The sequence below is a fragment of the Peromyscus eremicus genome, chromosome 19 (assembly GCF_949786415.1).
Source record: "Peromyscus eremicus chromosome 19, PerEre_H2_v1, whole genome shotgun sequence".
In the NCBI taxonomy this organism is placed as follows: Eukaryota; Metazoa; Chordata; class Mammalia; order Rodentia; family Cricetidae; genus Peromyscus; species Peromyscus eremicus.
The window spans coordinates 72267102-72291457 of record NC_081435.1 but is presented as its reverse complement, the minus strand read 5'-3'; the positions used below and the strand labels follow the sequence as shown (position 1 = coordinate 72291457).

Genomic DNA, 24356 nt, shown 5'->3' with positions numbered 1-24356 from the left:
ACATGCTTCTGCACTCAGCCTTGAGCAAATGTAGCCCAGTGTGTGTCCCGTCTCATCTGACTCTCCAGTCTGAGCTAGGCCAGACAGTGGGTCTCAGTCCAACTCTGGAGAGCAGAAAGGGGGGGGGGGGAGGCATATATCTGAAAGTCTGAGAATGTCACCCCATACTCTCTAATCAGAAAAACCTAACTCGATCATATACTTTTATACTTCTGTTGAAATTCTGTGTTTAAACAAAGATTTCTACAGCAGAAAAGCTTCAAGCCCATTTACCTGGCCCTCACACGAAAATCAGAAGCAAAGAATGATGCCCAAATAATACTAGCTTCCTAGGACTGGTCTAACCATGAACCACAAAATGGAGCGAAAGTTTCCAACAACAAAATGTATTGAGAAGGGAAGTACCAGTCAACACAGCAAATCACTTTTCTAAAGAATACATTCTAAAGTGATTTAAAATCACTTGTGATTATTCTTATAGTCTATATTGACTTACATATACCATCTATGTGGAGGCTTGATCCAAGAAGTCCAAGGTTTCATACACACACTAAGCACTGAATGAAAACTAAGCACTTTCTCTCACTAACACACACAGTTCTTTTCAATATAAACTAACACTGTTGTGGCAAGTCAAGTAAAAAACTTACCTAAAAAGCATTATGATATTGGTAACAGTGTTTTGCCACAGTGTAGTTTTTCAATCAAGAGATGCTGGATGGCTGCTGAGATGGTTCAGGGTTTATGAGTGGGTGCTGCACTCACAGAGGACTTGAGTTTGGTTCCTAGCACCTACACCAGGGAGCTCACAACTGCCTGAATTTCAGTGCCAGGTGAACCTAAGGCCTCTGGCATCTACCAGCACCTGCACTTAGGTGCAGGAAACCTCACACAAACACACACACCTTAGGCCTATCTAAAAGAACAAAGAAAAATAGTATGGTGCATAAACTTCAACCTAGCAAAAACCAAACATGCTAAGGACTCTTGCTCACCATGTTACAGAGAAGCTAGCTATCTCGCTGGTGCAAGGACAGACAGAGCAGTAAGTCTAGTAATGAGATCCTTAAAAAGCACACACGTTTTTTAAAGCCAGAATTCCATTTCTAGAAATAAGCCTTAACTCAAGAAAATGTGCCCTGATCATTCTCTCAATAAATGTCCACCTCAAAGCTACTTGTCCTGGAGAAGAAAACAGTAGACACAGCCTAGGGATAGGAACTGGTAAAGCTGCACCGTATCCATGACGTTAACAACAGCCAATGGAGAGACAATGTCTACACAGTCGTTTCAAATACAAACAGGCCCATGCTGTCTTCCAGCTATCTGCATAGCTTGCTACTCACCTACTTTAAGCACTTAATCTAACAACATGATCTCATCCAGAGGTCCTTGGAAGCCATCTCAAACTCTAATCCAGCTCCTGAGGACGAGCCCTTTAAGCTCTTCCCCATGTGTCACCATCAAACACTGAACTTGACTGTCTTCTCTATCACCAAGTGGCTTTGACCTCGTAGTCATCTTCAGCACCCACAATATACACAGCATTCAGGTAGTATTCAACACTTTCCAAATAAATACACCAGTTGAAATACCAGGCCATAGTTTAATAGTAAATGTATTTTTTAATCTCTCTAAAAGAAAAAGGCACGTGTGTACACGTGTACACACACACACACACACACACACACACACACACACACGCATGCGCAAATGTCCAGAAGAAAAGCCAACATATTGAAGCTAAGATATAGTCATAAGAACAATGTTTGGTGGTAGCAATATACAGTAGGCAGGACTCAGTACAATTTCTATGTTCTCTTAATATTTTATGTCTTATGAAGACTTCTATTTAAATTATTTATTTAATTTGCCCCCAAAATCTTTGTGTCAATTTTACACATCAGAAAAAGGACCTCTGTGGCCCCTGCCCACATCTGAGGGCTATGCCTCTGAGAAGCACATTACTACTTAGCTTTCAAGAAACATGGGAACACAGAGAGGCCTAATCCAGGCAGTTCGCTCACTTGCTGAGAAAAATCTCATGAAATGAACAGTCATCTCGTTTCTAAGTATGTGTACAAGAACTGCAGATTAACGTGTGTAGCAGGAATCTTAAAAGGTCTTATTAACAAAGACAAACCCAGGGCCAGGTATTGGGGTAAACACGGGAAGATCAGAGAAGTAGAACAAGCCACAGCTTCCTCACCTCGCCAATTCCTCAGGTGATCCTGTTTCCTCAGACTGGATGACTCTCAGCTGAACTGTGCTGCTCAAAAGCCTAAAAGCTTAACCAGCCTCTAGTTCCTCGTCCTCACGCCTTAAATACCTTTCTGCTTTCTGCCATCACTTCTTGGAATTAAAGGTGTGAGTAACCATGCCTGGCTGTTTCCAGTGTGGCCTTGAACTCACAGAGATCCAAACAGATTTCTGCCTCTGGAATGTTAGAATTAAAGGTGTGTGCTACCATTGCCTAACCTCTATGTTTAACATTGTGGCTGTTCTGTTCTCTGACCCCAGATAAGTTTATTAGAGTGCACAATATTTGGGGGAACACAATACCACCACAATCGTGTACTATGACATCTTCAACATCAAGCTGTTTACTCTCCCTACACAGTTAAGTAATGACTGGGCAGGTAGGTGCTTTCTGGCATCAGTTATTTAGAAAAGAAAAAGGTACCAAAGGCTTTTCCCTAATCTGATACCAAACAGATATGCATATCTTTGACTAAAGCATTTACTACAGCTTATTTACCAGTTTATTCTTCAAATACATCTTAATGGCATATTCTGCACAAGGGAATGCATTTACAACTTACTGCATCCTACATTTATAAGAAAAGCAAGGGTATTTTATTTTTAACACTTTTCTAAAAATGGCATGGCTACTTTTGGATAAGTCTCCAACTAGCTAATTTAAAAGATATTATGGTCCCAAGCTAGCAGAGGAGCATCCCCAAGATTCTCCTGACAATCCTTTTGGAGCTCTTTTTACCATTTCAAATATCTGTCAATTTAATTTTGGCATGATTGAAAAGCACATCTCCACTTCTTCCTGAAACTGACTTCACATTGTAAATGGGCCACTTCACTAAACAACCAGTGAGCTGAACACATATCTTCAAACAGCTCTATATCAAATCCACTGTTTAGTTTGGAAACATTTTTCAAGTACCACAAAGAAAACATCCGACAGAAGGACAATGGATTAGCAGTAAATACATCTCGAGTCAACATTTTGCCTGATAGCTTAGAATAAACTCAAGACATTTATAAAAATAACTTTAAATTGTATTTGCTAGTATGAAATAAATCAAATTAGACTAAGTATAAATTAACCAAACCTGATATGCATTATGCTGTATTTCTTATAGAACATAACGTTTATAAATGTTCTTATTTTGTGTTAAATGAGAAACTAGTGATTCCTAATTGGCACGCAATTTTCTCGTGTAGCCTTGGCTGTCCTGGAACTTAATCTGTAGACCAGGCTGGCCTTGAACTTGGAGATCCGCCTGCCTCTGCCTCATGAGTGCTGGGATTAAAGGCGTGTAGCACCACAGCACAGCTAATAACTGCCTTCTTAAAGCATAGTCAACCATTCTATTCTTAACAGCTGACTTTTCTTTACCAGAAGAATCTATAGAGGTCAAATTCACAGGCTGAGAGCAGGTTCCCACACCATCATGGCAGGTACTTTATTTAAATCGATCTATCAGAAAGGTCACCCAACTGAAAAAGAAATAAAAGACTCAGATGAAGTTCATCTTGCTCTCCCACACAGAGCAATACCTAAAGAATAACTTTAGGAATAGAAGAAAATTAAAGTTAACGTTTCCAGGTTAAAGGCCAGTCTTCCGTTTTTTTTATTGCAAACAAGGTCACCATTCTGTCGCGAGTCTTATGACGTGTCCATGAGAACTCAGTCAACAACTATTATAATGATGCCATCTTTCTTAAACAGGGTAAGAATGGGGGACTTAGGAAGGACATAGGGCAGGACCCTGGAGTTGGGGGAGGGAGTGAGATAACTTAGGTAGTTGACATAACCTATTAACAGGTTATTTTTATGCCTACACAAAGATATTTGGCTGCTTAAAAAGCATGTACACAACTGTTGCATGTATAAATCAAGTAAGCCTTGGAAATAAAGTGAAAATCCTCAGGAATTTAAATTCTTGTCTGGCGTGGGGGCAATGGCCTTTAATCCCAGCACTTGGGAGGCGGAGGCAAGAGGATCTCAATGAGTTCTAGGCCAGCCTGGTCTACAGATTGAGTTCCAGGATAGGACAACCAGGGCTACACAGAAAGACCCTGTCTGAAAAGGGAAAAAAAGTAAATTCTTAGCATTATCCCTCCACCTAAGCGATCTAACTGGAGTGATGGGCACAGTGCTAGAAACAGCTCACAAGAAAGCAAGTTTAGTATGGTACTTATTTGGGTAAATAAAGATTCTTCAGAGAGGTCCTTTTCCTATTCCCTAAAATCATTTTCTCTCACTGTGAGAGAGGAATATCCTTTGGCTTAAAGGCACTCCTTGAAAGAAACAGAAAGTTAACCCTGAGGACGGAACAGTGGTCTTGCAGGCCCTGACACTTAACAGGAACACTGAAAACTAGAACAGAGGTGCATAACAAGACGTGACTGTCTAGAAAACAACTTGGCGTGGTGGGAGAGGTGCACAAAACGTCGAGGAGTACATGCCTCGAGGCCATCCTGATGGCTAGAAGCACCTGTTTAGCACTGGGTTTCGATGGAGAAATTCTACTCCACGTTACAAGGTCATCAGAAAGGCTAAGGTGTGATTCTCGTGCTAAAATCTCTAAAATACAAGAAAGGTACTTGAGAGCCTTGTGCCCCATGCAAGCGGAAAGTCTTCGCCTGTCTTCACAAGTGCGCTGCTCGCTCCCAGCTATTGGAAGTCTCCTGAGAGCCTCACCCCGGGGCCTACCAATGAATGGGTGGAATGCTTACTAACACGCTACTTCCAAAGTACCTCTACTTGTGTCCTAACTTGAGGTACCCCAGGTTTCCAGGATGGAGAGGTTTCCCTCTGTCGTTCTGAACGATCTTTCGCGCGTTTAAGGAGTCACATGCCAGAGTGGGACCAATGAAAATATTCCAGAAAGAGCGAGCAGTGGGGTGGGATACCGAGAGACCCACCCGCGAGCCCCGAGTCACCTGAACCCGGAGCGCCCCGCGGCTGCCGCAGCCGCAGCCGCCGCCGCCCCCGCGCCAGCGCCGTCCCCGTGAAGGCACCCGCGCAGAGCCTGAAGGCCAAAGCATCCCGGCCACAGCATCCGACCGCGTCCGGTCGCCATGGAGACCCAAAGGTACCTTCTAGCCGCGCGACAGTGCAGACGTGAAGCGCTGCCCCTCACGCGTGCGCAGAGCCGCGTCCAGGCTCGCGCGGACGTGGGCTGCGTTTCCCGGTGGACGCCTCCGCTTTTGCTTCGGGAACGGCGTTCCGGACACTTCCGGGTCCGGCTTCTTTCCCATGCCCCGGTCATTCTGATGCCAGTTCACCGCTCCGAGCTGAGGTCGGGTGGCCTGTGGTGGCCCGGTTCATCTACGTGTGTTAGCTGTTTTCTTGAGCAGAAACGGAAACGCTGAAATTGTCACTTTCTCATATTTATGGCAAACCCACGACATGAACAGTTGACAGTCCTCTATAAAAAGGCCATGAGAACACGCAGTTTGCAACTAATTCGATTTTGCAAGTTCTGTTTAACCCACGCAGCCATTGAAGAACCTGGGATAACATTAACATCCCCGCCTCATCCTGCCATAAGGACACTCAGCGCACGCGCAGAGGCCGGCGCAGAGGCGTCTGGGAATACAGACGGGGCTTGCTGCTTGGCATTGTGGGAGATGTAGTCCATCCTGCCTTCCTTTTTCCGTGGTTACACAGTAAAAAGTGAAGTCCTTAAACTTCGATTCCCAGGATGTGTGGGATTTCCCAGGCTGCTTTGCGAAAGCATGGCGGGCAAGATGTGAATGTCAATAGTAAGGTACATTTTAAATTTAAAAGGACATATTAATTCAAGAGGAAAAAAAGGACAACAAGGTGTGCGTAACCTCTCTTGTAGATTTTTTTCATCTTGATATCCACCTAACACACTGTGTGATGTAAATGAGTTGATTTCATGGTTTGTCCGCTTGAGTGTGTGGATTACTAAGCTTTAGAAGTTGCAATCCCGAAGCCTCATAGTTTTTGTGAACATGATTTGTGCTTTTCTACGAGTTGTGCAGCATATGGAGAAGCTGCCCGGATCCTGGGGCAGGCAATTGTTGCCACACTCTATGCTCACCAAAGCTTCCTTGAAGACGCAGCCTTTGAGATGGGGGCTGCTAGAGCAGAAGAAAACAGTGCATCCTAGAACTGTTTTGGGGTTCACCCAGAAAACCTTCTGGACACAAGGACCGGACCCCCAGAAAGCAAAGGAGGACAGCAGCAAGCAAGTCTCTGTTACCAGAAATCAGAGAGGGGAAACTAGCGTCTCGACGTCTCAGAAAGGTAAATGTAATAATAATAATAATAATAATTATTATTATTATTATTATTATTATATATATTACATTACTTCGGTAAAGACCAGTCCCCCCAGCCAACGTCACAAAATCTGCCAAATACCATTTTATGCCGAGTTCACGTCTAAAGATGGGGTAGGGGAATTATAAAGATTAAAAGAATGAACAGAACTGTTAAATATATAGTTTACAACCAAACACTGTCGACCCACAGTTTTCACAACTTTATAATTGTTTTGAAAATTGATCTCGAATTTGGTGTAACTATTCCATTGCGAATAATAATTGTGTGGATAAATAAGAAGAGATATTATTATCAGCCTATAGAGAAAGTGTTATGTTGTTCAATAACAGAGAGGCAGAGGACTGCAGAAACACAAGGAATGGGATCTTGTGTGAGACCATTGGGTCAAAAAAGTCAGAAGGATGAAGAGCACTACACTGTAATATTTAACAGGAATTTTTTAAACTTAACAAGTGTGTGTAATATTCACAGCTTTACAGTAGACATTACGGGAGCTATTGGTTCTTGAATTAGAAAATTCCTATCAGGACTGAGTATTTGAAGGAACAGGATTTTGGGGTGCCCAGGCCAATGACCTGATGTGGAAAGCAGAAACAAATACGGTTATGTCTTAATCTAATTGTTACTGCACTCTCAATTTCGGGCCCCACACAGTGTCTGTTGACGTGTAGTTTATGATATATGGATAATGGAATAGAGATTGCCATTGTAGGCCTCAGCCCCTGAGCCTAGTAAAGAGATTGGATTTATGAAGCAATTATTGTTTAGATCGATCCCATAAAATATACAAATTTTGGTAGATGCAATATTTCTATTTTCTTTTTTAAAAATTTTCTTTCATTGTGTGTGTGTGTGTGTGTACATACGTGAGTGTAGTAGAAGTCAGAAAAGGTTGTCAGATCCTCTGTAGCTGGAGTTACAGGCAATTGTGAGCCACCAGATGTCAGTTCTGGGAACTGAACTCCAGTTCTGCAAGAGCAGCAAGTACTTTTAACCACTGAGCCATCTCTCTAGCCCCCGAACACATTTCAAGTTAGCAACCTGTACTAAAACCAAAAGTATGTTATTTTTAAATAAGTGGTTTTATTTATAATATTTTACTGTACATATGAAAAAAGTAGGGGGAAAATACCACCTGTTAATTTTTTATTTTCTGGAAGAACAAATTTTTAAGGATTGATGTGATGGTATTTTATTTGTACTGAAATGTGATTTTAATTGTATGTTAATAAATAAAGTTGCCTGGGGGTCAGAGCTCTTAGAGCCATAGCAAGAGCGTAGCGCTGGTGGCGCATGCCTTTAGTCCCAGCACTTGGTAGACAGAGCTAGGTAGATCTCTGTGTGTTCAAGGATACAGCCAACATTGGAGACACACGCCTTTAATCTCAATACCATAGAGGACCTGGAGGGCTATACATACAGGCAGTGACGAAGCAGTCATGTGTTTGGGTTTACAACCAATAAGAAGGCAGAACAGACAGTCTATATAAAGACGAATAGACAGGAAGTAGGCCCCTTTTCGGAGAGCTCTCTTGGCTGAAGTAGGAAGGGTAAGGCTCTTAGCTCTGACCTCTTGGCTTTCTTCTCTGAATCGGCTCTGTGTTTCTTATTTAATAAGACAGTTGGTTACATCTACATTTGGCACCCAACGTGGGGCACGAACCCACGACCCTGAGATTAAGAGTCTCATGCTCTACTGACTGAGCAAGACGGTTGGTTACAGCTACAGATTGAAGTTAGAGAAATCTGGGTTACTAATGTGACTATACTAACCTATAAGTGTACCAAAGGGATAAATGTTCTCAGCATCTGTGAAAAAATAACACTGTGATGATATAGCTTTTTGCACATAGCATGCACTTATGTAAGTAATGTGTATAAATACATACTCCCCCATAATAATATCTTGATTGATTACCTTAGTTCCCCAGACTTCTCTTTAATCCATATGTTCATATACTTACTTAGTGCAGAAAAATATGAACAGCCTCGGTAGGTTTATTTGATTCATAGATCGTCCTGGCCACCTACTTTCCAAGTCCAAGTTCAGTTTGAGGACTTGATGCACCAGTCAGTGGGGACCTGTCGGGTGGTACTGGTAAGAGTTGCTATCATTTATTTGGGTCCCTTTGTTCCCTTGTCTTTGGGTTGACTGAGTTGGCATTCTTGATCTGGACAGGGCAAACCTGTGTCCATGTTGCTCATCTGTGGCTGTTCTCGATCTCAGAGACTGATAAGGGTTTTCTGCCACTAGGAAGGAAGCAGTATCAACATTATGACCTTCAGTGAAAGAAGTACAGAGATTGCTAGGCCCTGTATACAGCCATACCACACCAGACAGCCTATTTTCTTCTGCTCTTGGAAGCTAAGTGAGGCTAGGCCTGGTTAGCACTAAGATGAGGGATTTTTTTTTTTTTTTGAAACTCTGAAGCTCAGGAGCATTGAGATCAGCTGCTGAGAATGTTCCGTTGGACCTTGACCCCCACGTGCCACCTGCTTGAAACACGCAAAGCCTCCAGGGGCCAGGGTACTGTGGACACTCTTGTAACCTATCAACATTTTTTTCTTTGCAGTGAAAGAAGCTGGAAGAGACTTCACCTACTTGGTAGTGGTGCTCTTCGGAGTCAGCATTACAGGTTAGAGAACCCAGCAAGCGTCTGAATACCTTTCCACAGCCTCTCACCCCATGGCTTTGCCTCATTTTTCTCTCTGCTTTTTCAGGTGGCTTGTTCTACACGATTTTCAAAGAGCTGTTTTCTTCATCCAGTCCTAATATCATATATGGGAAAGCCTTAGAAAAATGCAGAACACATCCTGAGGTTAGTTCTCTGATGAGATGTTGGGAAGCAGGAATGCACCACTTCTGAAGCAGTGACACCCTACCGTGTTGAGCTGCTTGGGTTGCTTTTATGTTATTAGGTCTTTATTCATTGACTCACTTTGATCCTGGTGTAGATGGACTTTTCTTTCCTGCCTGCCAGTTCCCAAACAACCAACACAGAGACTTGATGTGAATTTTAAATGCTTGGCCAATAGCTCAAGCTTGTTACTAGCTAACTCTTACAACTTAACCCATTTATATTAATCTACTTTCTGCCACATAGCATTACCTCTCTTTTTATCTTGCACCTCCTAAGTCCTTACTTGTGTCTTGCTGGTGACTCCTCTGACTCTGCCCTTCTTCTTCCCAGTTTCCTTAGTCTGGTTTTCCCACCTAACCTTATCCTGTCAAGCTATTGGCCAGTCAGCTTCTTTAGTAAAACAATCACAGTGTAATTTACACAGTGTACAGGATTATTCCACAGCATCTTGGCACTCAAAGATCACTACGTATGTTTCATTTTACCAGTTCTTCATGGTTGTTAAATGCCTCTGAGTCAGGGTGGATACCTCAGATGCTAGTGGTCTCTGGCATTTTTCCTTTTGTGTCCTCAACCACAGAGGGGAGACTGAGAAGTATAGCTAGGAGAGTTGATTTTGGCAAAGACCACACTTAGGACACCCCAATGTAATTGTTTGGAATTCAGGGAGTTTTGTGTGGCCTCTGGTAGGTGCCTAGCCTGTATTAGGATGCAGTGGTAATCACAGACTGAGACAAATAGAACCACACAGAATATAGGAAAGAGTGGGTGTTGTTGGGGTCATAGCTTCCTAGTTGGTCCTTAAACCTCAGCAGGTCTGTTTTGTCGGCACTAGTTAAGTCCCACTTTTGCCAGACTATGTGCCCCCTTACAGTAGATAATCCCAGTCTGACACTGCTGGGCTTAACCTGTTAACTCTGTCAGTTGGTGCCTCTTTCAGCTCTTGGGTCTTTGGTGTCTGTTGATTGACAGCCTTCCTTTTCATGCACGCTTGCAGTAATAAGGACACTCAGCAAAGAGACAAACTATGGTATTTTCAATTTGGTATTCAATTTGTGTTCTTTAGAGAGGAGTCCAACGTGTTTGCTTTGAAAATTCAATGCAAACTGTTTCTACAGCAAGTGAATTTTCTCATTAGGAAGAAAAGACTTCCACCTGGTTTAGTTTAACAGCATCATCATTACTTGATATTTTTTCCTCGCTGTGCTTAGGGCTTTAAAATTTCATTTTTACCTCTCAGCTTTTAATACTAGACACCTAATAATTTCATGTCAAATGCCTGTCCATTTTATCTTCCAATATGAGTGCTACTAGAGAAATATTTCAATTCTTTGGTTTATTTTGTTTCTTGTAAGGAGAGGAGACAGATTCACCTCAGCCTGTATCATTCTTTTTGCATATTTATGCATGTTTATTTGTTTTTATTAAGAAATTTTTTTATTCATTTTACATACCATAGATCCCCCTCTTCCCTCCTCCTGCCCCAACCTACCCCCCCAACCCCCTCCTACAGGAAGGTAAGGTCTCCCATGGGGAGTCAGCAGAGCCTGGTACATTCAGTAGAGGCAGGTCCAAGCCCCTCCCCCTGCCTCAACAGCCTGTGTCATTCTAAAGCTACAAGTGACACTACAGAGTGAACCATTTCTGCCCCATGCATGAGATATTAAGTTATTTACGGTATGATTTCTAAGTAATGCCCTTTTATTTCTAGTTTTCTTCTTTGGGTCACCATTTTTGTTAAGGGCCCTTACCATACTGATTTTTTTTTTTTCTTAAAATCACTTGGAATGTGGAAACAAATAATGTATCACTTGATTGTCAGAAAATATTTATACAAAAGCCATGAAAAGAGTCACATTGAAATAAGCATGGTCTCTGTTCTGCAGGTGATCAGTGTGTTTGGGGAGCCTGTTAAAGGCTACGGGGAAATGTCGAGACGTGGGCGGAGACAGCATGTCAGGTAATACGGTGTCCTTGGAAGAACTCTAGCATAAATTTTAAATAAAAGGAACCTGGATGTCATCTTTGTATTTTCTTGACAGTTTTATTGAATATGCAAAAAATGGGCTAAAGCGCATCCGTGTGAAATTCTACATTGAGGGCTCTGAACCAGGGAAGCAAGGAACAGTGCATGCTGAAGTGGAAGAGGTATGCCAGTCTTGGGTCATGGGGGTCAGAAGGGGTCACTGGGGTCCACTGATTTTGAGCATAGTGTTGCTTAAGCTCCGGAGAATTTAACAACCAGGGAGTCCAGCTCCCAGAACTGCTACCCAGGGTTACTCAGAGAAAGGTTTCTCAAGAGCAGAGATAGAAAGACTTCTTATCTATAATAATTCACACACAATCTGAGGGTAATTCTCTTTTATTCTTCTTCAATATCCTCTAATTCTTTTGTTCTAATTCTATAGTTCTAAACCTTAAGTTCCAGTTCTCGCTATTCTAAATCTGTAGTTCCAATTCTCTCTCATGCTACGTCTTCTTTTATCTCTCACACTTCTTCATCTCACACTTTTCTCTCTGCCCATTCAGCTACATCCCTCCCTCAGCACACACAGTCTCACCTCTGCCCAGCAGTTTATACAGCAGCTCTCCACACAGCTCTGCACAGCCCCCTCTCACAGCCAAACTCGGGACAATTATATGTAACATTTTTCAGGGTCCAACCCATTCTCATAACACATGCTAAGTCACACTGTTTCTCTCAGGCTAGGAAGGTCGTGCAGGCCAGCCATTGAGTAACGCTTGGCCTTGCATGTAGCTCTTTTCCAGACAGAAAGTGACATTGAAATTCAGGACTTAACAGTAACAGTTAGTTGGCTGAACCCTGAGTCCTGTAACATAAACTGAGGCTGGGAGGACATGCAGACAGTCAATTACTGCAGAGGGTTATGTCTACCAAAGGTGCTTCACAATAAACACTTGGGAATTGGTCTTTGTATATATTCTCTGCAGGAGCAGCCAGTCTTTTCTGAATTTGTTCTGAAGTCTAAAATTAGCTGTCCTTGTGACTGAGAATACTGTTACTTTTCTGTGTCAGTTTTGAAAAATATTCTAGTATTATCAGAATTGTACAGCTTAATCAGAAATCATCTTCCTAACCACCCACAGCTATATGTGTGCCCAGAGATGTAAAACACACTACCCATAAGCTGTGGGAAAAACCCACAGCTGTTCTTTTTAGGGAGGTAAGTGGTGGCACATGAGAACGTTACGGACAGAAAACAACCGGTTTCCATGGCCAGTGACCCCATGGACTTGCCTAGTGGGGCTCCTCAACAGTTACCCATCTGGTAGGTCGACCTGTTGAACACTAGTTGTCACCTGCTGTATGCCACGGCCCTTGGCAGGAGAGGGTAACAACTTCTTCATGTTTTTCAGAACCCACAGAGTGGCCGGTTTGAATTTCGATACGTATTTGTGGAAGTGGCTCCTACTAGATCTATTGTTGTTGAAGATAATCGTTCCCAAGAGAGTTAAGAGAATCAAGCCAGCCTGCTGCTTCTTGCAGGGAATAAAGGGATTCATCGCCACTGTGATCTTACAACTCTTTCAGAATCTGTTCAGAAAAACAAGAATAAAAAGTATGTCACATAGAAAGTGAGTGTAATGTGAGAGATCATGAGTTTGAACAAACCAAACTGAGTTCTTCTTATGAAATTCATGAAATGTAGCAAATTTTACTTATCATGTGGAGTTGTCAATCATGACAGTATTTCAGCTCTATGTTCATGATAAATTTTTGTTACTTAAATTTATATACCACATAAATAAAAGTTTCAGTATTTTATGCTTTTTAATATGTGTAGTTTTTCTATAGCCTACAAAATAAAGATAAAACTAACATAAAGATGTCAAATTTTCACTTACTTTGGAATCTGATTTGAGATAAATGTGAAAATTTATCTGTAGTAAGCCAGATGATAAATACATTGTGGGAAGGTTACATGAACTCATGACCTTGGGAGTCAATCTGTGTACCCCTCCTGAGCTGTGGACGCTGCGCACAGGGAGAGTGCACAGTCCATAAGCAGGGGAATGGCTCACTCCACCTCTACTGGTGGATGCATGGGCCGTGTATCAGACCTCCCCTCTGGTTAGTGTGACTGAGCAAGAGTTACAGGACACATCCCAGAACTGTTGATGCACCATGGATGTTCCAGCCCTTTCAGAATGTAACACTGATACTTTACACTTCCAACTCTGAAGGGAACTGAGTGAATGTATGGGAGGGTCACTTAAGTGTTTCAACGTGTTCAGACAAAACTCCAATTTTACAAATTTGCGTATTTTGCACGAACATTTCATAAGAAAAATCTCTCATTTGGCTTGTCCAAATATATCAGAACATACAAAAATAAATAAATACCTTGTTCTATTTAAGTCTTTTCTGGGTGTTTGTTAAAAGTGGTGTCCCGCAAAGCTACATAGAGAAACCCTGTTTTGAAAAAACCAAAAAAAAAAAAAAAAAGCGGTCTCCCCTTGGAAGTCTTGATCATATAAACAAGTGTGCTCTGCACTGGACAGGTCTAGAAACCTCTTTATCCTCAGGAGGATTTCCTGGCTGCTGTTTCTTCCATCTTTGGAAATGGGTGGTAAGGGGTTCTGGATGTGTTCTTGAGATGGTAGCTTATTCAGGAGAGGAAATATCCCTGTCTGTCTGTCTGTCTAACATAGTTTATCTCCAGTTACTTGATTTTTTTTTTTTTTTTTACTTTAACTACTTTGTTTCAACTATTTTTAAACTTTTTTTTCTTTAAGATGGTGTCTTGCCAGCTAGGGAGCCTGCATGGGACCAACCTAGGCCCTCTGCAGGTGTGTGACAGTTGTGTAGCGTGGTCTGTTTGTCAGTCTCCCAGCAGTGGAATCAGGACCTGTCCGTGGCACTTAGCTGGCTTTTGGGAACCTGTTCCCCATGCTGGTTGCCTTGCCCAGCCTTGGTGCAGGAGAGGAGCTTGGTCCTGCCTCAACTTGGTGTGCCATGCTTTGTTGACACTCACGGGAGGCCTGCCCCTTTCTGAATGGAGATGGAGAAGTGGATTGGGTGGAGGGAGTAGATGGGATGGGAGGCTGGAGGCAGGGAGAGGGAATGGGAGAAGGGGAGGGAGGGGAAACTGCTCAGTATGTAAAATAAATGAAAAAAAAAAAATGATAATTTTTAAAAAAGATGGTGTCTTGCTAAATAGACCTGGCTAGCCTTAAACTCTTGACCTGCCTGCCCCACGTCTCTCAAACACTGCAAGTACTGTGATTACAAGCATGAACAACCACTCCACATTTAAGTGATTTTTACCAGAAAACTCCTGAATTTAAGGAAAATTGTTGTGGAATATTATTTAAGGTGTGTTAAATTTATTTATGCTGTGGAACATTTGTTTAATGATGTAAAGATGTGTTGCATTTGTTTAACTCGGTGAAGCTGTGTTGCTTTGCATGTCTAAAACACCTGATGGTCTAATAAAGCTGAATGGCCCATAACAAGGCAGGAGAAAGGATAGGTGGGGCTAGGAGGCAAAGAGAATAAACAGAAGGAGAAATCTCTGAGGTAAAGGAGAAAGAAAGAGAACAAGGATCGAGAAAAGAAGGCACCAGCCACCAAGCCACACAACCAGCCATGGAGTAAGAGTGAAAGTAAGATAAACAAGTAAAGGAAAAAGCCCAGAGGCAAAAGGTAGATGGGATAATTTAAGAAAAGCTAGCTAGAAATAAGCCAAGCTAAATCCGGGCATTTATAATTAAGAATAAACCTCCGTGTATGATTTATTTGGGAGCTGGGTGGAGGGCCCCCCAAAAGAGCAAAGAGTAAAATCCAACAACAGAATACATTACAGCGAGCTCTTGTGTTCCTGGTATCACAGTGAGGAGGCAAGCTCTTAACTTAGGCTTCCTCTCCTAGCCAGTTTTCCTTGGCCTTCTCAGTAGAACACTCAGTGTCAGTGTTGTTACCAACCTTTACGGAGATAAACAACAAGCTGAGAGGTCCTGTTGTCATCTTAAACAAAACAAACCAAAAACGAGCCAAAAAGCAGCCCTGCTCTTGCTGGGGCCTCTTCCGCCTTCCTGGATAAAGCTGACATCTGCCACATGGACCCTGTGCACTGCAGTCTGGTTTAAAACCATCTGCTCTCTGTCTGCTTCTGAACTTACTTCCCACTTTATGGCCATGTCCTTTAATTTCTGGGCTGATCAAGTTGCTTTTATATACAAAAATAAAGCATTTCAAAAACGAAAAAATCTACTTATGATGCTGATATATAGCCACAGGAAAATATAACATGTAATTTTTCACTTATCTTTTTTATATCCTGAATATTAAGTGTTCTTTTGTGTGTGTTACTTTTTGTTTGTTTTAATTTTTGTGAGACTGGTTCTTGCTGTATAATCCAGGCTGGCCTCACAGTGAATTCTGTCTATACCTTACATATCTCATGACCACAAGCATGTGTCACTATGATGGCTATTCTTGGTTGTCAACTTGACTACATCTGGAATGAACTACAATCCAGAAATGGAGGGGGCACTTGTGATCCAGATTATGAGGCAAGAAGACAACATGACTTTTAATCTGGGCCACACCTTCTGCTGGAAGCCTATGTAAGACAATGGAAGAAGAAAGGGTTTGCTCAGCCTTCACCTACTTGCCCTCGCCTTGTCAACACAGCCATTCCTTCACTGGCGCTGGAGCCTACTTCTTCGGGATTCCAGCATCTACAGAGGACCAGCTGAGACACCTCGTCTCTCGGGACTGGGCAACTACTAGATTTTTGGACTTTCCATTCACAGCTAGCCATTGTTGGACTGCAGCCTGTAAGTCATTCCAATAAATTCCATAATGTAGATATAGATATAGATATAGATATAGATATAGATATAGATATAGGGAAGGAGGGAAAGAGGGAGGGAGGGTGAGAGGGAGGGAGGGAAGGAGGAAGGAAGGGAGAGATTCATATAAGTTCTGTGACTCTAGAGAACCCTGAATAGTATAGTCACCATGCCCAGAATAATTTGTTTGTAAAAACAGCTCTTTAATTCCATGTTGATTCCGGCATCTCTGTTTAAAAGGCTTATTTCCTTCATTTCCTCTATCAGATAAGCTAAAAAAAAAAAAAAAAAAAAAAAAACAAAAAAACAAAAAACTAGAGGACGCATTGATTGCCCAGTGTCCCCATCTGCCATTTTTATGAGTTTACAAATAGTGTGATCATTTTCATTAAGATTTTTGTCACAGATGAGATCTACATGAACAGCCTGGACATGAGTGGGGGTAATGAAGGGCGAGGGTCAAGGGAAAGAGAGCTTGGGGGAGCGGGAGATCCCAGCTGGATCAAGAACAGAGAGGGAGAACAAGGAATAGGAGACCATGGTAAATGAAGACCACATGAGAATAGGAAGAAGCAAAGTGCTAGAGAGGCCCACAGAAATCCACAAAGATACCCCCACAATAGACTGCTGGCAATGGTCAAGAGACAGCCCGAACTGACCTACTCTGGTGATAGGATGGCCAAACACCCTAATTGTTGTGCTAGAAACCCCATCCAATGATTGAGGGAACTGGATGCAGAGATCCACGGCTAGGCCCCAGGTGGAGCTCCGGGAGTCCAATTAGCGAGAAAGAGGAGGGTTTATATGAGCAAGAATTGTTGAGATCAAGGTTGGATAAAGCACAGGGACAAATAGCCAAATGAATGGAAACACATGAACTATGAACCAATGGCTGAGGGCCCTCATCTGGATCAGGCCCTCTGAATGGGTGAGACAGTTGATTGACTTGATCTGTTTGGGAGGCATCCAGGCAGTGGGACCGGGTCCTGTGCTCAGTGCATGAGTTAGCTGTTTGAAACCTGGGGCTTATGCAGGGTCACTTGGCTCAGCCTGAGAGGAGGGGACTGGACCTGCCTGGACTGAGTCTACCAGGTTGATCTTTTGCCCTGGAGGAGGCGGGAATGGGGGGTAGGCTGGGGGAAGGGGAGGGGGGCGGGAAGGGGGAGAACAAGAGAAAAAAAAAAGATTTTTGTCAATTTGTCATGTCCAACCAGTGAAACTCTTCTCGATTAAGTGTAGAACATGAATCCATGAGATAAAACTAATGATTCAGACATAAAATCCATGCAACTACAAACACCTGATTTTTGACAGTGACGCCAAAAATAGGAATTGGAGAGAAAGTGTCTTCAGCAGATGGTGCTGTGAATGCTGAGTATCCAAATGCAGAAGACTAAACCTGGATCCTTGTCTCTCACCCTGCACAAATCTCAGTTCCAAATGGATCAGGGACTTTGACTTAAGACCTAATACCCTGAATCTGATAGAGGAGAAGGAAGAGAATGCTTTACCTGGAAGCCTCGAGGACTTTCTGAACAGGACCCCAGCAGCACAGGGAGTGAGCCCAACAATTGATAGACAGGACATCAGGAAACTGAAAAGTCTCTGTACCCAAAGGAAACCAACTGAGTGAAGAATAGAATCGTATCTATCCACACGTCTAACAGAAGACTAGTACCTAGAATACAAAGATGCCGTGATTTGAAAAGAACTGTATTTTACCACAATGGAAGTTGTGTAACTATGCAGCTGAGAAGCTACAACTGAAGTACAGACATAAAAGGCAAAACTTGGGAGACAGAGAGGCAAGTAAATCTCTGTAAGTTTGAAGCCAGCTGATCTAAATCGTGAGTTTCAGGACAGTCGGGGCTACAGAGAGAGATGTTGTCTCAAAAAAAAACAAAAACAACTGGGCTGTATACATCAAGTCAGTGCACCTACAGTTAATCTCCTTGTGGACTGTCTTGGGTGTCAGCGTGGACCCACTTTGCTTCTTATTGTGTGGTATGCGATTGTGCTGGTTTGAATGAAAGTGGCCCCAATAGGCTCAGAGAGCGGCACTATTAAGAGGTGTGGCCTTGTTGGAGTGGGCGTCTTTGTCAGAGGAAATGTGTCACTGGAGGTGGGCTTTGAGGTTTCAGATGCTCAAGCCAGGCCCAGTGTCTCGCTCTCTCTCTTCCTGTTGCCTGAGGATCCAGATTTAGAACTCTCAGCTACCTCTCCAGCACCATGTCTGCCTGAATGCCACCATGCTGTAAGCCAGCACCAGTGAAATGCTTTCCTTTATAAGAGTTGTCATGGTCATGGTGTCTCTTCACAGCAACAGAAACCCCAACTAAGATAACAATGTACTAACAATTTTCTATGAGTAGCATAGATAAAAAGTATAGTTCAACTTGCCCGTAAGATGGAAGATTTGCTGAGGTACTCTGCCCCCTCTTCCACTGACACCCTATTTCCAAATTGCTCACCCAGCCTGCAGTGAGAGGAGTCAGTGCTTGCCTAGCTTGCAGTCCTAATTCTAGTAACTTTGAGAGAATATAAATGCCCCCCTTTCCTCTGTTCCCCCTTCTCTTTACTCCCTGTCCTCTCCCTTCGTTGTGATATTTGCACTAAACTTTTGTTTAAAACAGTTAACAGACAATTGAATACATCATAAGGTATTTAACATGTACTGATGCCAGATAGTACTTTGGAATCCGAGAGATTTATCTGTTTCAGTAAAGAATTCATATTAAAACCAAGCCTATTTGAAAAGCCCAACTCATCAGATAAAAAGCTCTATCTTCATTCCCTGCAGCTGGTATCAACAGCTGCATCTACCGTGCATGAGAGGGACGACACAATGAATGATACAAAGCAGCACAGGGGTTGGACCGATCATAAATCCAGTCCAAATGGGACTCACCCCCATCACAACCTGTTTCCACTCACTGTGGTAGAATATTCACTTCCTTAGGCACAACTGTCAGCATTGTTTGTCATAGGATGTCACTAAATAAGTGCTGAGGGACGCACATGGCTTTCTCTTCTAGCTTAGACACTAAAGGAACATGTATTGATTTCCACATGAACCTTACAGAAACCCTTGTCTTCAGCACATAATGATGGAAATCAGCTGTTTTTCCTAGAAACCACTGGCTGCTGTGTGTGATGGACTACCAGTAAATGCTGTTGATTTCATTTAGGAAAAATTCAGATGTGAAACATAAACTTATCAAATCAAATACCGCAGTCACGGATGACAGTTTGTACTAGAGATAATCTAAATGTGCGAATACATAAACATCTGCAATGTCCTTTCAGGTACTTTCAAATCACATAAACTGATCGTAAGATGCCAACTCTTTTTTATATCAATGACAGAGGTGTTCATTCCAGTACTTGTCAAATACGATGGTGTCATTTGTTATCGTTGAGTTTTTTCCTTTCTAATTTATTCAGTCCTGGAATACCACAGTATTTGTTAGGACTTGTGTGTAAGTTTCTTGCTGGTGATGGCATAGGCAGCTATGGCTCTTCAGCCCACTTCTTGTGGTAGAACATGAGGGACAAGCAGCTGAGGGAGCAAGTAGACCTCTTGACTTGATTGGGCCCTTGGTTTGACTCCTTGAGGACATTTCTTCAAGGGGACCTGAACCAGCTTGCTTTCCTCCTGTGCAAAGGGGAACGCGAAGACTTCTAGGGTCTGGGCTAGAGAACTGTACTTAGTGTGTGTAGAGTGCTCAGAACCATACTTAACTGGGACAAAACATGTCCAAGTACAGACAACTTCACGCTGAAGCCCACATCCCAAGGAAATGTCGAATGCCATTTCTGACTAAGTCTTCTTTGGAACCCATCAGGCTTCAGTTCTGTGAGTTGTCCTCTGAGCCCCACCTCTCCCTCATCATCCTCCCTACTCTCTGGAACCCACCGCTCCCCAGCATTCTGCCTCCTCTCCACTGCCTCTCCTCCCCACTCCCCACTAAAACATCGCGATAAAGCCCCATGCATTCACGTCCCTTCTTCAGGTGAACTGAATTTCTAGGATCTCCCAAGTTAGGAGGGATGATATGTTTTATCCACTGAAGCAAGCATAGAATTAGAAATGTGCCGTTTTACGAAGTCAGTTGAGGGTACCAGAGAATTCTGTTGGTCTTTCTAGCATTAACATAGGACTTCATTCTCAAACTATTTCTTTACAGAAATTTCTCTTATTTTCAATGAACAGGTCAAAGTTCCATTCAACTTTTCTTAAAAGAAGCTAGAACTTCCCAACTGAGCCTTTGGGCTCACCCTCAGATGACCCGAGTGACTTAAGTCTCAATCTTGTCACCATGAGAGGCAACGTATGGAGAAGGGAATTGCCTGCTGTGTTCCTACCTATAAGCTGTGACAATAATAGCACCTAGAGCTTTAGTCCCTTTGAGAACTACTAGCTTGTAAAATATTTTGAAGATAAAACTCACAGGAGGAAACTGGGGAACAGGCAGGACTTCATAAGGAGTGATTTTATCATTGTTCTACAGAGGGAGTTGAAGGATGTCTTAAAGGAAAATGGATGCTCTCTCATAGGAAAACCATTAATTCCTCAATGTAAATAATCGTTCTGTATTGTATATCCCAAACATTCAATAAAAGACAAAAGTATGGGTCTCATGCCCCATGATAATGGAAGGACATGTCCTACTGCTCTGTGATGGGCAGAAACAAAGGTACGGAGGACTAAGGAGCAAAGCAGAAGAAAATTCCAAGAATGGACAAGTCAAGTTCTGCAAATCCCAAGAAGAAAGAGTTATAGCCACTAGGGTAAGACTAGGGAGGAGCTTCCCAGGAGAGGGACGCTGCTCCATCCCTGACTAGACAGAAGGACATGGAGAGAACAGGCTGCAGATGGCCTGCAAGCTCCGGGCCTGCCCACCAGCACACTGTCCTACCAAAAGCACAGAGGAGTGCACAGCACTGCTCCACAGCCCCCACTGCCATAGTCTGCCCTTGCTGTGACCTCCCACCCAGGTCCTCCTCCATTCATCCTTAATCTAGGCCTTCCAATGACCCTCATTACACATCCTCCACCTAATGATGGGATCGTATCTTGGCAAACCCACTGTACATTGAAAATATTATAGGTCAAATCTCATTAAGTACACACAATCCAATAGCCAGCCTGGCTCATAATGTAGTATGATGCAGAGCATGGGCTGTTCACCCTCCCGATCAGGACGGCCTGGGATCTTAAGAGTATTGTATACATGGGTTTAACTCAGGAAGATCTAAATTCAAAATTTGAAGTGTGGCTTGCATGAAACATAGATCACTTTTGGAGCATGGTGTGGCAGCTAGTTTTATGTCAGCTTGACACAAGCTAGTGTTATCTGAAAGGCGAGATGCTCAATTGAGAAAATGCCTCTGCAAGACTGGGCCGTAGGCAAGCCTGTAGGGCATTTTCCTAATTAGTGATTGGTGTAGGGGGACAGCCCATTGTGGGTGGTGCCATCCCTGGGCTGGTGGTCCTGGGTTCTATAAGAAAGCAGGCTGAGTAAGCTACGATGAGTAAGCCAGTAAGCAGCACCCCTCCGTGGCCTCTGCATCAACTCCTGCCCTGTTTGAGTTCCTATCCTGACTTCCTTTGATGACGAACAGTGATATGGAAGTGTAAGCTGAATAAACCCTGTCCTTCCCAAGTCGCTTTGGTCATGGTGTTTCGTCACAGCAATCGTAACCCTAAGACACATGGTAAAGCTGGAAAGCTTTTAATGGAGCCACCATGAGTCTGTATTCTACTCCTTTCTGCAGACATCTTTGATTCTAGCCTCTGATGGGTGCTTTCCTTTCTCCTTGCACCCCAGCTTTTTGGTTCCAGTGATGAGCTTCAGTACAACCACCCTCTTTTCCTTACCCACAACGCTGCTGTGAAGTCTGTCATAGCAGACTCCAACTTCCTGTGGACAACGCTTAAACAAAAGTAATGGAGGCTTCGGGTTTTGCAAAGCCGTCCATCTTTGACTGGGGAGGTTGGATTTCCTTTCTCTTTGTGTGCTGGATAGCCAGCAGCAGTTTTGATGGGGGAAAGTGCCTCATGTTGGAGAAGATGATTCTGTCATTCAAGCGAAGTCTAAAGAAAGGACAAAGTAAAGAGTTCTGCTCAGGGATGATGCAGTAGTCCTGGGAGGAGCTAAAGAAATGGGGGATTTGGGCAGGAACAGGTCTGAGGAGTTTTAAGGAATAAAGTTTATGACGCTTGGAAAACGACATTTAGCCAAAGATGGTTCTGTGGTGATGTTTTCCAAATTTTGTTTTATGGATTTTATTAGATTCTGATTTCTTAAAAAGAATTTTATGGTTAAATAATCTTTTAAAATGTTGGATAATATTTTAACTCTTAAGTTATGATGGATTCTCAATGGCAGGGTTCCTAAGTATCCTTTTACAGCAATCTATATAACTGTCAGGATCTGGGGGACTTGGAAGGAATATGATCAAATAAATTTGAGATAATTTATCTCCCTTCCCCACAACTCGTACCCAGAGTGGGGGGGATACATATATATTTTCCTCCCTCAAGAAATAATCACTAGCAAGACAGTTTGGGTCGTGCTTCCTCAATGTGTCCAACTTGGCATCTGAACAGACAAATGGGGTCAGATGACTCCAAAGTTGGTAACAGAAAAAGAGCAGGGTTAGGGCATCAAACTGTAAGCCTCATTTTGGAAACTGAGATGCTACCACTACCGAAACTCCCAGCATTCACCAGCAAATTCTGTACTTAGAAGTGGTAACAATAGAGGCACAGACTTGGGACTCTTTACCATAGGACTGTGTTGTGGGATATTTGTACACTATGTGAAAGCGCATTTGCAGTGATTGGTATAATAAAAAGCTGAGTGGCCAATAGCTAGGCAGGAGGTATAAGCAGGATTTCCAGGAAGAAAAAGGAAGAAGAGGAGATAATTGAGGCATCAGGAGATGCCATGGAGACATGAGCAAGTAGGACATACAGAATGGGAGAAAGGTAAAAGTCACATTGTTAAACATAAATGAATAAAACCTATGGGTTAATTTGAGTTACAAGAGCTAGTGGGAAAAGCCTAAGCTAAGCCTAAACTTTCATAATTAATAAGTCTCTGTGTCATTATTTATGAGCTGCGGCCCAAAAGAAAGTCTGACTATAAGACTGATATTCTAAATACAAAACCTCAGGAACCTGGAGAACAGCCAAAAATGTAGGGGGAAAAAAACTACTTGAAGACACTGTGGCCACGAAGAATTTCAAATTTGGTGAAAGGTGGTAAGCCACAAATCCAGGGAACAAAGTAAAAGCAAAGAAACCCCAATATGATGAGGTCACACTCGAGCTGATGAAAATGAGAAGTGGAGAAATGATAAAGCATTCAAAGGAAAGGGATGCTGCTGTAGGGGACAGCGGAGCTATGTGTGGGGACAGCGAACACGGTGCTGTCTGCTCTGGGCACTGGAGGAGTGACTGGGAGGCCATGGGGGTGAGCCGGGGCAGGGAGTGTGTGCACAGAAACAGTCAAGATGTAACACATGCTCTTCAAACCTTCGTGTTCTTTGAATAATGCTCCAGCTTCAACCAGAAAATGGTGGCAGGGGAAGGGACGGGCGGGATTAAGAGGTGGGTGGGCTGGGCAGAGCCTGGAGACCAGAGACGGTTCTGAGAAGCTCCCCCTGGGTGACAAGCAGATCCATAAGACAGATTATCAGGTCTCTTCTATGGCCTTCCTCTCATTAAGACTGCTTGCCAAGGTCACCTCAGCAGGACTCTGGAGGGAAACCCTGGGCATCCATATCCCTTAGGCTTCAGGTTCCTCAGAATGCATCAGGTTTCACAAACCTCTGGACCAGACCATTTACTCATACAGTCTCCCAACCTGCTTGCCCATCAGAATCACTTAAAACCTTCTTAAACTGGGCTTTAGGAGGCCTGGGGTTGCATCCATATTTATCCTCAGCAGCTGCCAAAATAACAAGAAAGGTATAATCCCACACTCTGGAGACCGAGGGCAAGGCCAAAGTGTCTGTCTGTATCTGCAGGGCAATACTCCCTCAGAAGGTCCTTGGGAGGAATCCTTCCTGCCTCCACTAAATTCAGCCTCCATGTCTAGGCCCTTCTG

General features: G+C 43.0%; 2 protein-coding genes across 3 annotated transcripts in view; one reads left to right on the top strand and one right to left on the bottom strand.

The window, feature by feature from the left end:
- Nucleotides 1–5815, bottom strand: part of Fbxo15 (F-box protein 15) — a 56842-nt gene extending 51027 nt beyond the window's left edge. The window contains exon 1 of the mRNA XM_059246591.1: nt 5185–5815. Within this exon, the coding sequence (XP_059102574.1) occupies nt 5185–5513 (329 nt within the window). The 5' untranslated portion in view covers nt 5514–5815. The remainder of the gene's footprint in view (nt 1–5184) is intronic.
- Nucleotides 5816–5828: 13 nt separating this feature from the next.
- Nucleotides 5829–13017, top strand: Timm21 (translocase of inner mitochondrial membrane 21). 2 transcript variants are annotated; one of them, XM_059246593.1, is made up of 7 exons: nt 5829–6520; nt 9133–9195; nt 9281–9378; nt 11307–11380; nt 11463–11568; nt 12602–12710; nt 12799–13017. In XM_059246593.1, exons 1-7 carry the CDS (start codon nt 6226–6228, stop codon nt 12819–12821), a joined length of 768 nt encoding a protein of 255 aa, XP_059102576.1. In that variant the 5' UTR covers nt 5829–6225; the 3' UTR covers nt 12822–13017. The 2 variants fall into 2 exon arrangements, with proteins under 2 accessions (XP_059102576.1, XP_059102577.1); XM_059246594.1 differs by lacking the exon at nt 12602–12710 and having other exon boundaries at nt 5838–6520.
- The last annotated feature ends 11339 nt before the right edge of the window (nt 13018–24356 follow it).

Coding starts and splice junctions, on each gene's coding strand:
- Timm21 (XM_059246593.1), top strand. CDS start 6,226: ATGATTTGTGCTTTTCTACGAGTTGTGCAGCATATGGAGAAGCTGCCC. Junction 9,196..9,280: donor CTTCGGAGTCAGCATTACAG/GTTAGAGAACCC, acceptor CTGCTTTTTCAG/GTGGCTTGTTCTACACGATT. Junction 11,569..12,601: donor TGCATGCTGAAGTGGAAGAG/GTATGCCAGTCT, acceptor TGTTCTTTTTAG/GGAGGTAAGTGGTGGCACAT.